Source organism: Rattus rattus, chromosome 7 (assembly GCF_011064425.1).
Source record: "Rattus rattus isolate New Zealand chromosome 7, Rrattus_CSIRO_v1, whole genome shotgun sequence".
NCBI classification, from domain to species: Eukaryota; Metazoa; Chordata; class Mammalia; order Rodentia; family Muridae; genus Rattus; species Rattus rattus.
Genome location: NC_046160.1, coordinates 13409631 through 13422340, shown reverse-complemented (window position 1 = coordinate 13422340; position 12710 = coordinate 13409631). Strand labels below are relative to the sequence as shown.

Sequence of the window (12710 nt, the reverse complement as noted above, 5' to 3'; positions counted from 1 at the left end):
CACATATACCTGGATACACTTGTATGTACGTGCACAAATGCACCCAGATACACATGAATGTACATGCACACATGCACCTGAATACACATGTATGTACATACACACATGTACCTGGATACCATGAATATACCCTGCCCCACCTCCGTACTCATGTATACACAAAAAATATATTGTTAAATTTCTAAATATCCTTGGATTTTCAGTCTTCTTTCTGTTGGTTTCTGACTCCATTCTATTGTGATCAGAAAGAGAGTCTGTTGCAGATATGATGCTGGTGCACTTGTATGAATCCCAAGAGACAGAAAAGACAGTTTATGCACCGCAAATATTTTTAAATTCATTAAGACTTATTTTGTGGTATAACATATGATCTGTCTTGAAGAATGTTTATCCTGAGAAACATGTGTAGTCTGTTATTTTATGGAGGCCTTATTTGGCCCATGGTCTACAGTAATGTCTACATCATTTTTCAATCAATTTTCCTCCCGATATGCTATTGTTTCATTCATTACTAAAAGTAGGACATGAAGGTTGGGGATATAGCTTGATGGAAGAGCATTTGCATGACACATGTGGGGCCCTGGTTTCAGCACCTAGTGCTACAAGAAGAGATGAAGGACACTGATGTTCTTTCTACTACTCTTCTGTTACTTTCTCCTTCAATTCTGTCAAATGTTGCTTTATATATTCAGAAGCTCTGATGTCTTGTAATTTATTCCTAATAAATGATCATTTTGCTATGTATTGCTATTTATCTTCTTAAATTATTTATTTTTGAGATTATAATGTGATTACATCATTTCCCTCTTCCTGTGCCTCCCTCCATACCTTTCTATATATTTCTCCTTCAAATTCATGGCCTCTTTTTTCATTAATTTTTCTCATATGCATATATGTGTATGTACATATTCATATACACGTATCTATTCCTATGTATAACCAGCTAAGTCCATATGATGTTACGTGCATGTATGTTTCAGGAGTGACCATTTTGGTGTTAGACAATCCCTAGGCAAGACTGTGTCCCACTCTCAGCATTCCTTAGTTGCCTGTAGTCTTTGTGTGGTCTTTCCCCATCTACTTTGGCATATCTGTTGTTGTTGTCCTTGGTTAACTCATGTTTAGATAGTCATGCTGGTGAGACTTGATGGGTACAGAAAATTCTCTAGTCCTCTGGCTCTCACAATCTTTTCAGCGCTTCTGCAACATTCCCTGTTCCTAAGGTACAGGAGTTGTTTTGTAGAAGAATCCATTGGGCAGTAGTGGCACTCACTCCTACCTTGATGGTAACCAGAAGCTCTCTAATTAGAATTAAGTGCTATTCAATAAAAGGGAAACCATGCCTAATATTGGAAACCATTCCAACCACCCAGGGCTAGTGAAGTCATGTGTCTTGGATCTTCTCTTGGAGAAGAACGTACCACCATTTCTTTACTAAGCCAGCATAACCCTTAACTACACTCTAAATCTTTGTCCTCATGCTCGTAGATAAGGATAAGCCTCACCCCTCATCAAGGAGCCATCTTGTAATAGATGGAGACCATCACAGAAAACCATAACTAATCAAAATGCAGAGTTGAGTAACCCAGTTCCAGTGTTATTTAGTTTTTGTCACAGATTTTGACTTTAAGTCTATTAGTATAGTTACCGTTTACCTATTTTTTTAGACACCATTCGCATGGAATATCTTTTTCCATCTTTGATCTTTAACTTGTTTTATCTATAGAGTTTGGTAAGCATCATATAATTGGATCCTGAATTTTTAAATCTATTTTGCCAATATATATATATTTATTGAGAAATAAATCTACTTACTTTTGATACAATAATTATGAATAGGAAAGAACTTATTGGTGCTATTTTTTTTCTGTGTGTTATAGTATTTTTGACACTCATTTCTTCAATTATGATATGTTATTTCTTTTTAAATAGATTTCTTTTTAAATAGATTCTTTGGATGGTTCTCTGTTGTTTCCAATAAAAAAACAATTGATTTTCAACTTGTCTAAATTTCAATTACATGCAAAAATTCTATTCCTTCTTAACTCTCCTGTTGTTGTCACAGTTTATATCTGTATTATATAAGCATTAATATATTTTCATAATTTTATACTTTTTTAAAATCCTGAATAAAAAGTAGAGTTTGTAAACAGAATTTTAATAATACTAGGTTTAGTATTTATTCATGTACTTACCTTTACTAAAAAAAAAACTTAACATTCTTTAATGTAGTTGTTGTTGTCGTCGTTGTTGCTGCTGCTGTTGTTGTTGTTGCTATTGTTGTTGCTGTTGTTGCTGTTGCTGTTGTTGTTGCTGTTGTTGTTGTTGCTGTTGTTGTTGCTGCTGCTGTTGCTGTTGCTATTGTTGCTGTTGTTGTTGTTGTTGCTGTTGTTGCTGTTATTGCTGTTATTGCTGTTATTGCTGTTGTTGCCATTGTTGCTGTTGTTGTTGCTGTTGCTTTGAGAATGCTCTGTAGCCTAGACTGTGAGGTGTGACCTTGCACTACATCATCTAGGATCCTCCTGTTTCTGCCTCCTCTGAATTACAGGGATGTGTTGCCACAAGCAGTTTACGTAGAATAGGGAATTGAACCCAGGACTCCATGAGAGGTAGACAAGTACTGTACCAACTGAACAATATCCCCAGCCTGAGAAATTTACATTTTTATTTGCTTCAGATTATTTATGTGAAACCAGTCTGAAGGACTCCTTTTAGAGTTTCTTGTAGAGCAGACAATAAACTTGGCTTTTTTTTCTATAAGTATTCAAGCTTTCTGTTATTTTTGAAGGACCATTTTTGCTGGTTGTAGAATTATTTTGTTATTTCTTTCTTTCTTATGGTATTAAAAATGCAACACCCCAGTGCTGACTGGTCAACAAGGCTTCTGCTGTGAAGTCTGCTAAAGGTGATGAGCCTTGACACATGCTGAGTTTCTTTTGCCACTTTCTTTCTTCCTTCTTTCCTTCCTTTCTTTCTTTCTTTCTTTCTTTAAAAAAACACTTTACATCCTGATCACAGCCCCCTCCTTCTTCTCTTCCCAGTCCCATCCTCACAAATCCCTCCCCCATTACCCTTTCCTCTTCTCCTCAGAGAAGGAGAGCCCCCTCGGGTACCACATCACTCTGGAGCTCCTAGTCCCAGCAGGTATAGGCACAACCTCTCTAACTGAGGCCCAATCAGCCAGTCCAAGTAGGAGGGAAAGAGCTCCAATGGCAGGGAACAGAGACTTAGACAGCCCCAGATCCACTTGTTAGGGGAAGCATATGAGTACCTAGGTGCGCATCTGCTCCTGATGTGTAGGGGGTCTAGATCCAGCTCCTGCATGCTCCCTGGTTGGTGGCCCAGGCTTTGTGAGTCTCCATGGTCCCAGGTTAGTTGACCGTGGGTCTTTTTGTGGTGTCCTTGACCCCTCAGACTTGCTCACTTCTACCCCCAGTCTTCCACAAGACTCCCTGCTCTGCCTGGTGTTTGACTGTGGGTCTCTGGGTCTGCCTCTATCTACCACTGCGTGAAGCCTTTCAGGAGACAGTTATGCTAGGTGCCTGTCTGCAAGCATAGCAGAATATCATTAGTAGTGTCAGAGGTTGGCTCTCTCACATGGAATGGGTCTCAAGTTGGGCCAGCCATTGGTTGGTTGTTCCCTCAGTCTCTGCTCCATCTATAGCCCTGCACATCTTGTAGGCAAGACAACTTTTGGGTTGAAGATTTTGTGAGTAGATTGTTGTCACCTTCCCTCCTCTGGAAATCCTGCCTGGCTATATGAGGTGGCCATTTTAGTCTCTGTATCCCCCGCTGGTAGGGATCTAAGCTAGAGTACACCACCATAGACTCTCTGTATCCTCTCCCATCCTGGCTTTCCAGCTAGTCACCTGAGTTACCCCTCCCCTGTTTCCATTCTCACTCCCAGGCCTCTCTCACCCCCTTAACCCCATACCTGATCACCACCCCTGTTCCTCTCCTCAGCCCCTCTCCTACCCAGTTCCCTCTCTCCTTCCACCCCCGATGACTATTTAGTTTCCCCTTCTGGGTGAGATTCACACATTCTCCCTTGGGCCCTCCTTATTACCCAGTTTCTTTGGGTCTGTGGATTGTAGCATGGTTATCCTGCACTTCATGACTAATGTCCACTTGTAAATGAGTACATCCCATATGTGTATTTCTGGCTCTGGGTTACCTCACTTAGGATGATATTCTCCAGTGTCATCCATTTGCCTGCAAAATTCATGATGTCTTTGTTTTTAATAGTTAAATAGCATTCCATTGTATAGATGTACCACATTTTCTCCATCCATTCTTCAGTTGAGAAGCATCTAGGTTGTTTCCAGTTTCTGACTATTACAAGTAAAGCTGCTGTGAGCATAGTTGAGCAAGTGTCCCTGTGGCATAGTGGGGCATCTTTTGGGCATCTGTCCAGGAGTATAGATGGGTCTAGAGGTAGAGCAATTCCTAGGTTTTGAGAAACTTTGATTTCCAAAGTGGCTGTATAAGTTTCCTCTCTCTCCAGCAATGGAGGGGTGTCCCCTTGCTCCACATCCTCGCCAGCTGTGCTGTCACTTGAGTTTCTGATCTCAGCCATTCTGATGGATGTAAGATGGAATTCCAGGGTCTTTTTGATTTGCATTTCCCTGATGACTAAGGACTTTGAACATTAAGTGTTTCTTGGCCGTTCGAGATTCTTCTGTTGAAAATTCTCTGTGCAGCTCTGTATCCCACTTTTTAATTGTGTTATTTGGTTTGTTGGTTTCTAATTTCTTGAGTTCTTTATAAATTTTGGATATTAGTCCTCTGTCAGATGTAGGTTTGGTCGAGATCCTTTCCCAATCTTTAGGCTGCCATTTCGCCCTATTGACAGTGTCCTTTGCCTTACAGAAGCTTTTCAGTATCATGCAGTCCCATTTTGCAATCGTTGATCTTAGAGCCTGAGCCATTGGTGTTCTGTTCAGGAAATTGTCTCCTGTACCAATGAGTTCAAGGTGCTCTCCACTTTCTCTTCTACTAGATTTAGTGTATCTGATTTTATGTTGAAGTCTTTGATCCCCTTGGACTTGAGTGTTGTGGTAAAGATGTGTTTGTTTTTTTTTCTACATGATGACATCCTGTTAGATCAGCATCATTTGTTAAGGTGCATTTTTTTTCTATTGTATAATATGGGCTTCTTTGTCAAAAATCAGGTGTCCATAGGTGTGTGGGTTTGTTTCAGGGTCATCAGTTCAATTCCACTGATCAACCTGTATGCTCCTATACCAACACCATGCAGTTTTATCACTATTGCTCTATAGTACAGCTTGAGGTCAGGGATGGCGATCCCTCCAGAACTTCTTTTATTGCTCAGGATTGTTTTAGATATCCTGTTTTGTTTTGCTTTCCCCATATGAAGTTGAGAACTGCTCTTTCCGTCTATCAGCAGCTTAAGTGTAAGGTGACTTGGGTGTCCCTCCTTAGGTTTATTCTACTTGGACTCAACTGAGCTTTCTGTGTGCTTATCCTTCAGATCTGGGGTTTTGGCAATTATTTTTTTCAAGTAACCCTACTGTCCCTTCTTGCTTTCTCCCGTGCCCTTATCATATGCATTTGGTCAACAAAATGGTGTCTCAGGCCCTTCAGATTTTGTCTATTTCCATTCATTCTTTATTCTTTTTCACTCCTCACAACATTTTCAAAGAAAACATCTTCAGGTTTGCCTGTTTGCTTTCGTGTCACATTTTCCTGTTGCTTGCTTCCAGCAGATTTCGGTTCCTTTCTCACAGTCTTAGCCCCATAGCCTATGTTTGGCTCTTTTCCCTAATGTGTGTTTCTTTGTTAACACTTCAGTTTGTGTGTGATTTTTTTTCTTTTATCCTTTTTACTCCTTCCTTCTTTCCTTAGCTTTTTAATTAAATTTAAGGTTATTGTCTTAAAATCGTTGACTAAACTCTAAAGCACATACCTCTTTTGCGTCTTTGTCTAGAGATGTGTTCTCTTTCTTTGAATTGACTACCTTTCACCATCTCACGGGTTTTGTTGAAAATTGAAATTTTGAAAGAACACTCATGTTTGTGGGCTGGCTCCATGTGTGGAGCTAAAGTTCAGGGCTTTTCCAGTCTTTTGGAGCAGGCGTTTCTTACAGGTCTACAGGACTTACAGGTTTTCCACTTTTAACCATACACTCAACCTTTATTTTTCTACGAGTCTTCTTAGAGGCTTAAACATTCTGCTTCATTCCTCTGCCCACTGCCCTCATTCCTAGGCACCCACGAGTCTGCAGTCCCCTTGTCACTTCTTTGTGCCACATTGCTGCTTACACCATCTTTCAACCTTTCCCAGCCCAAAGTTCCAGAGTTCTCCCATTGTCTCCCCAAAAGCATATGTTCAGGTCTGAACAGAAATAATCTACTCTCTGGTACCAATTTCTGCCTTAGTTAAGGTTTTTCTTGCTGTGATGAAACACCATTAACAACTTGGGAAGGAAAGAGTTTGTTTGGCTTACACTTTCACATCACAGTCCATCAGCAAAGGAAGTCGGGGAAGGAAGCTGGAGGCAGGAGCTGTTGAGGAGGCCAGTTAAGTGCTGCTTACTGGCTTGCTCTCCATGGCTTGCTCAGCCTGCTTTATAATACTATCCAGGACCACCAGCCTAAGGATGGCACCACCACCCACAGTAAGCTTGGCCTTCCCATGTTCATCATCAATCAAGAAAACCTCACAGGCCATTCTGGTGGGGATCTTTCTCAAGTAATGTTCCCTCCACAAATGACTCCAGCTTGTCATGTTAACATAAAACTAGCCAGCATAAACAGGTGGTATCAATTTTTAAAAACTAAAACCGTGGGAGCTACAAAAATGGCTCAGTCAGAAAAGTGCTTGCCACACAAATGTGAGGGCCCGAGTTCAGATCCCCATACACAATGTAAATGCTGGCACAGCCATCTGTAATCCCAGCACTGAGGGGATGGAGACAGGAGGGTCTCAGGCACTCTCTGTACATCCAGTGTAGCTACAAGGTGAGCCTCAGGTGAAATAATCAACACTGTCTTAAAAAACAAGGTGGAGAGTGACTAAGAGATCCTTGGTGTCAACTTCTGGCCTCCACATACCATTCGTGTGCACCCCATTGTACATGTGCACACATTCATGAACACATACACCACACACACACAGAATCAGAACATCATGTTCAACTATGGAAGAATACCTGAACATGTGCAAATATGCACGCACACATTTTTGAGTGCCGCTCAATCCCCCCTGCTTGGTATGATCTATAACAGCATCTAATGAATGTACTCTGGATACTTCCATTAGTGAACCTTACCACTAAGAAGCATGCATTCTAGCAGAGCTGATTCTGAAAAAGTAGATTATAAACACATGCAGTGGGGTCATTATTAATAGCACATTAAAAAGAATATGTGCTATGGAGGGGAAAATGTAAACATATCAAGAAGAGGAAGAAAGATTCAGGGTTGAAGAATTGGTAGAAGGATCTGGGTGGACCACACTAAGACAGGTGCATTGCTGTAGACATTAGTCAAAAGTAGACGCCATGTTACTGCCTAGGGAAAAGAACACCCCATCAGAGAGAACAGCAGGTAAATGCCTTGAGGCTGAAGGGGCCAGTGGCTGAGAAGGTTGGTCAGAAATTGCCCGAGTCCTTAAAAGTAGCCAGCTCTTGGGCCTTTCTCTGCGTGACATTTTCTAGCACAGCGTGGAATAATTCAGCTTGCCTTTTCAAAGGATTGCTCTGGTCATTATGTGCAAGTCTAAAAGGGAGTTGGTGATTGTTTCTGCCGTCTTAGGTATATTACAGCTAACACTGACACAGAAGAACAGAGTTTCCCGGTCCCTAAGGCTCTTAACACACACATAGAGGATCTAAAGTTGGATGTCCTCCTTCAGAAGGTAGACCACTTACGGCTAAACGAGGCTCACAAAATGGAGAGTTTCGAGCTACTTTGTGACCACAAAGAGAAGGTAAGAATTGCGAGGCAGCATCGTATTCACACAGTTTTCAATTTTTATTAAAATACCACCCTGCTCCTATTGAAGCTACAGTACTGTGTCACAATTCATAGGGAGAGAACAAGGAGGCCCCCCCTACAAAATGAGTCACTGTTTAAAATTAAGTGTGAGTTAACTGTGTAAAACCGGTGAGCCCAAACTGATCAACACATAATATACAAATATACCAAAGATAGGACTACAGTGTATGAAGATGGGCAAGGAATATCTGTCAATAAAACCTTAAAATATTTACAGTTATAATTGCATCATTTAGGTAAAAAAATTGTAATGTCTTTTTGAGTATCTACACTTCAATTTACAGGTACTACTTAAATGCTCAGGAAGCTACTTACGCTGATAGTAGATAAGTTACAAAGGATAACAAGAGAGAAAGCCTGGTCCGGGGGAATATGTCATGATATCTGTACAATGTTAAATGCTTTAAGGTCTAAATGTAACACTATATTTGGTCATATTTCTTATCCTTAAATATTTGGACTTAAAAACTTATAAATTCAGTCATCTATAAATACCACTGTACCTGCCTAAATTTTTTAAGGTACCATGAAAGCCATTATGGTCAGTGTGGACACATTAATGTATTACTCTAATGTTCAATGCTATCTTCCCAGTTTAGTGAAGAAATAGAGTTTCTGTGGCGGCTTGTCCGTGCCTATGGAGACATGTATGACCTATCTACAAACACGCAGGAAAAGAAACACTATGCTAATGTTGGTAAGTACTTTGTCAGGACTGGGGGTTCTCAGGTGCCAGGTTTTGCAGTAAAACATCAATGGGTTTAATACAAGCAAAATCATCTAAGTTAAAGGCTCAATCCATTTCAATACATTCTGATAACAACTGTACACAACCTCAGAACAAAGTGGTCTTCTGGGACTAAAGTAGTGTATGCTCCTTTAAAGCAACTGAGCTAACAGTACTAAGGCAGGGAACTGCAGGGGAAAACTCTGATTTCACCTTTTGAGCTTATGATATCACAGGAAACTAAAACACTTGTTCTAGCATTTGAAGCACAATAATAAGCCAAGGAGGATTGTGGTCTCCAGCTGTACCCTATCAGTTAAACCCCAACTCACTTCCTATGGCATGGAAGGCCAGGAACACATAGAAGTAACCTCTCAGTTGTCAGGGATTTCCAAAATGGCCACACCTCACACTGTGGTGTGTACACTTTGCATACGTTTGACATTTCTCACAACAACAGTAACCACAATGAAGACCAGGTTGTTGGTTGTTGTATTTGTGTTTCTTTGGATGAGGACGCTTTCACGTCAAAGCTCCTGAGCACCCATCTCTCTGAGCCTCAGGTTTTATCCTCCTTTTGTTGCAAAGCTTTCTCTTTTCCTGGCCTTCCTGGGGTAGTATAAGGAAGAAGTAGCATGTGAGAACTCCTCCAGTTCCGCTGTTTTTATTTCCACGAAGGACATATGACCAGAACCTGTGGTGGTCTTTTTGCCACTAGATTTCCTTGCTGAGTGTCCTCTGTGTTCCTCACTGGAAGACGATGGGGGACTCCCCCCTTGTTCTGTGCTATTTACCCACCACCTTCCAGCATCTTCTGGAAAGCAGTTTTCTGTAGCAATCCAATTATCAGATACTATCCATGGTGCAGTTCTAGAGGAGAGATTAATTTCAAAGAAAAGAAAATTTCAACCAGAGCCTGAAAGGATTTATATTCATATCTGTTTGGAAAAAAATAAAGCATATTGGTGTGAAAACTGTTTGACACTCAGCAGCAGAAATGTATCTCTCTCTAGCACTCCGCTTGTGTGTTCTGTTAGCAGATGGGACTAAGAGTGCATAATCAGGAGGGAAGCCTCTGACGTTGTTGGGAAGGTGATGCTGTTCACATCATAACATATAAAGGGACAAAGAGTTATTTTAAGATTCAAACAGAGGAGTCCATAGCAGAAGCTTAGAGGCTCATGAAGGGAAATTTTCTTGGAGATTTTTAAATTGAACAAGAACTCAAGTGAGTTGTCCTTCTTAGCTTTAACTGTCAACTTGACGAAGCTTACAGTTGTCTGAGAAGGGATCTCAGCTGAGGGATTTACTAGATCAGTTGGTTTGTGAGCTTGTCTGTGGGGATTGTCCTTGTTGATAATCAGTGTAGGAGGGCCCAGCCCACTATGGGTAGTGCCAATCCCTGGGCAGATAGTTCAGGACTGAACAAGAAAGCTAGGTAAGCATGCACCTACAAGCCAGCCACAAAATGAAGCTAGAACAGGAGTCAGTGTACGAGATGGTGAAACAGGAAGGAGATCTAGCAGCCAGAGTGGTGCATGGGGTCAAAATGAGATTTACACTTACAAAGAAAATTTACCATATCACAAGAAGAGGGCACTATTTTCATTCACACAGAAGGAATTTATTCACATACTGAAGTAAAGCAAAAAGGATCACTCTTATTTGTACATTTAAGAAATTAACTAAACGTGTTAGTGTCGGGGAACAGTGTTAAAATAAAGTGTGGCAAGGTGTGAAGAGAGGTGCAACAAGGGACACGTGAGTAGGACAGTGCCACACTAGAGAAAGGACCAATGACTAGCAACACAATTCAGTTCTCCAGTAAATATTACTTGGGGACTTCTACCCAACCTTAGATCATTTAGTTCCCAAATTAAAAAAAAATACAAAATCTTTTTATCTATAATAAGCCTTAAAGCATTAGAGCTAGGCAGGTGTCACCCCGTGTGCTGGTTTGTTTACTTCCCTGTCAGTTCCATGCTCCTCCTTAGCCCCTCCTACTCTAACAGGCCAGCCCTCACGGCTGTGCGCTCACAATCCACCTGCCCCATGGCGCCTTCCTCCTTCCTGCTTCCTCCTCTTCTTCCTCTCCTCTGGTCTCTCTTCTGAACCCAAGCCCAAGAACTGAAGCCCTGCCTACCTCTCCTGTTCAGCTACAGACTGTAGGCATCTTAATTAACCAATAGTTGTAAATTAACAAGCAAGGTTTACACAACAGAAGGTAGCATATGTGAGAATTCAGTCGACTTGAAGCAACTAGACCTTCACATACAGAATTTAGCATCACGATACACAGCAACACACCAAACCTCAACAATTCCCCCTTTTTGACTAAATAAAAAGGCTCTTTCTCTTATAATAATTAGCAACATACAGTGGAACAATTAGAAAACAATAATGAAAATTATTAGGTAAAAGTTAAATTTAAAAGCCAGTCTGTTTATATTTGACAATTTAGGTAAAGTATTCTACCATCTATCCTATCTTGATGAGAAGTTGTATCTAAATCAATTTCTATCCTAATTTGTATTACCATCCTAAAATCATCATCTTCTCAAATCCTAAACATCCTATGCTCATAGTAGGACTGCGACTCCCTAGTCTCCAACACCATCAGTGATCTGAAAAGGAATAAATATTATCTGAGTATGATAATTCTGTTTCCCCTTGTTCTTCTCAATCCCCTTTCCTTTACCTTAGAAAGAAAGGACAGAGAAAAGGAAAGATAAAAATCCCTGAGTCTAAGCTCTCTATTTTGTTTCTTCCCTGTCCAAGACCATAACTATGTATAACCATCCCCTTAATTGAGAATATACCTAAAACTCATAAAATGACCCAAACTATCCACCCCATCTTAAGGGAATGGGACCATGATTTCCCGAAGTTGCTTCCTGCTGACTTGGGGCAAAGAATTCCTTCGGGTGTGCTCAAAGGAAACTGGAAAAATGGTCAAAAGAAAGCAGCTGGCATCATTTGTTGTCCAGTCTCTTTGTGCTGAGAAAGTTCAGGCTTAAGTGAAGTCCTGGATGGGTCAGTCTGTAAGGTTGGACAAACCAAGGTCATCTGGGGTCAGCAGCTCTCCCCGAAGCTGTTTTGAAAGCAAGTCTCTTGAGGAATGGCATCGATGCAATCTGAGGCAGGATCAGGTGTCCAAGCATTCTCCAGGGTAGATCTTATTAATGCTGTTTCCTTGGTTGCCATTTTCTGAAAACATAATTCCTTACAAGTAATGCACAGTTCAGTACCAACAATGTATGGGATGTGCAAAGCACACAGTTTAGCCAAAGATGACTTTCTCCTCTCCGTCTGTCTTTCTTTCTGAACTAGTTGAACTAGAGGACCACACTGCAATATAAGACTCCATTCATGCCATCCAAAAGGATGGCATGTAATAAATAAGTCATAAAAATACTGTAGCCAACAAGATTTAGTGGCCATGCTAAGCTGAAGCTCTAGCTGAAGTCAGTTTCAGAGTTGTTTCAACTAGAGAGCTTAGCATTGTACACTACTGGTTTATTTTGTCCTTTTGACTTTCTTCTTTCTTTCTGCTGCCAAGATCTTCCGGAGGTCTCCTTCTCTCGATCTGATTTTTATCAGTTTGGGTGGACTCCAAAGCCTTTCCCCTTTTATGTTAAAGTCTCCAATCCAATCTAGCAGCCCCGTTTTTAGCCAGGTCCACTCCATTTTGTCCATTTTGACCCCTCTCAAAGAAATGTGTAATATCACCATTACACTGAGCATACAATCCTCTTCATTTTGATAATTCTAAATGATTGTCTGGAATCCAAATACCCTCCTTTACAGTGACATGCATTTATTATTACCTAATGAAAAGGGTTTCTCTGTGCAGCCTAGGGTGACTCTGATTTGTTCTGCAGATCAGACTGGCCTCAATCTCACAAGGAGCCTGTCTGTCTCTGTCTGTTTCCCAAGTATGGGAATCAAGGGCATGAAGTTATTTA

At 40.8% G+C, this 12710-nt stretch overlaps 1 protein-coding gene across 5 annotated transcripts in view; it reads left to right on the top strand.

Moving 5' to 3' along the window:
* Positions 1-12710, top strand: part of Rmdn2 (regulator of microtubule dynamics 2) — a 57057-nt gene that overhangs the window by 24903 nt on the left and 19444 nt on the right. For all 5 annotated transcript variants that reach the window (XM_032908851.1, XM_032908848.1, XM_032908850.1 and 2 more), the window contains 2 exons: positions 7776-7950; positions 8613-8715. In XM_032908851.1, the coding sequence (XP_032764742.1) occupies positions 7776-7950; positions 8613-8715 (278 nt within the window). The remainder of the gene's footprint in view (positions 1-7775; positions 7951-8612; positions 8716-12710) is intronic.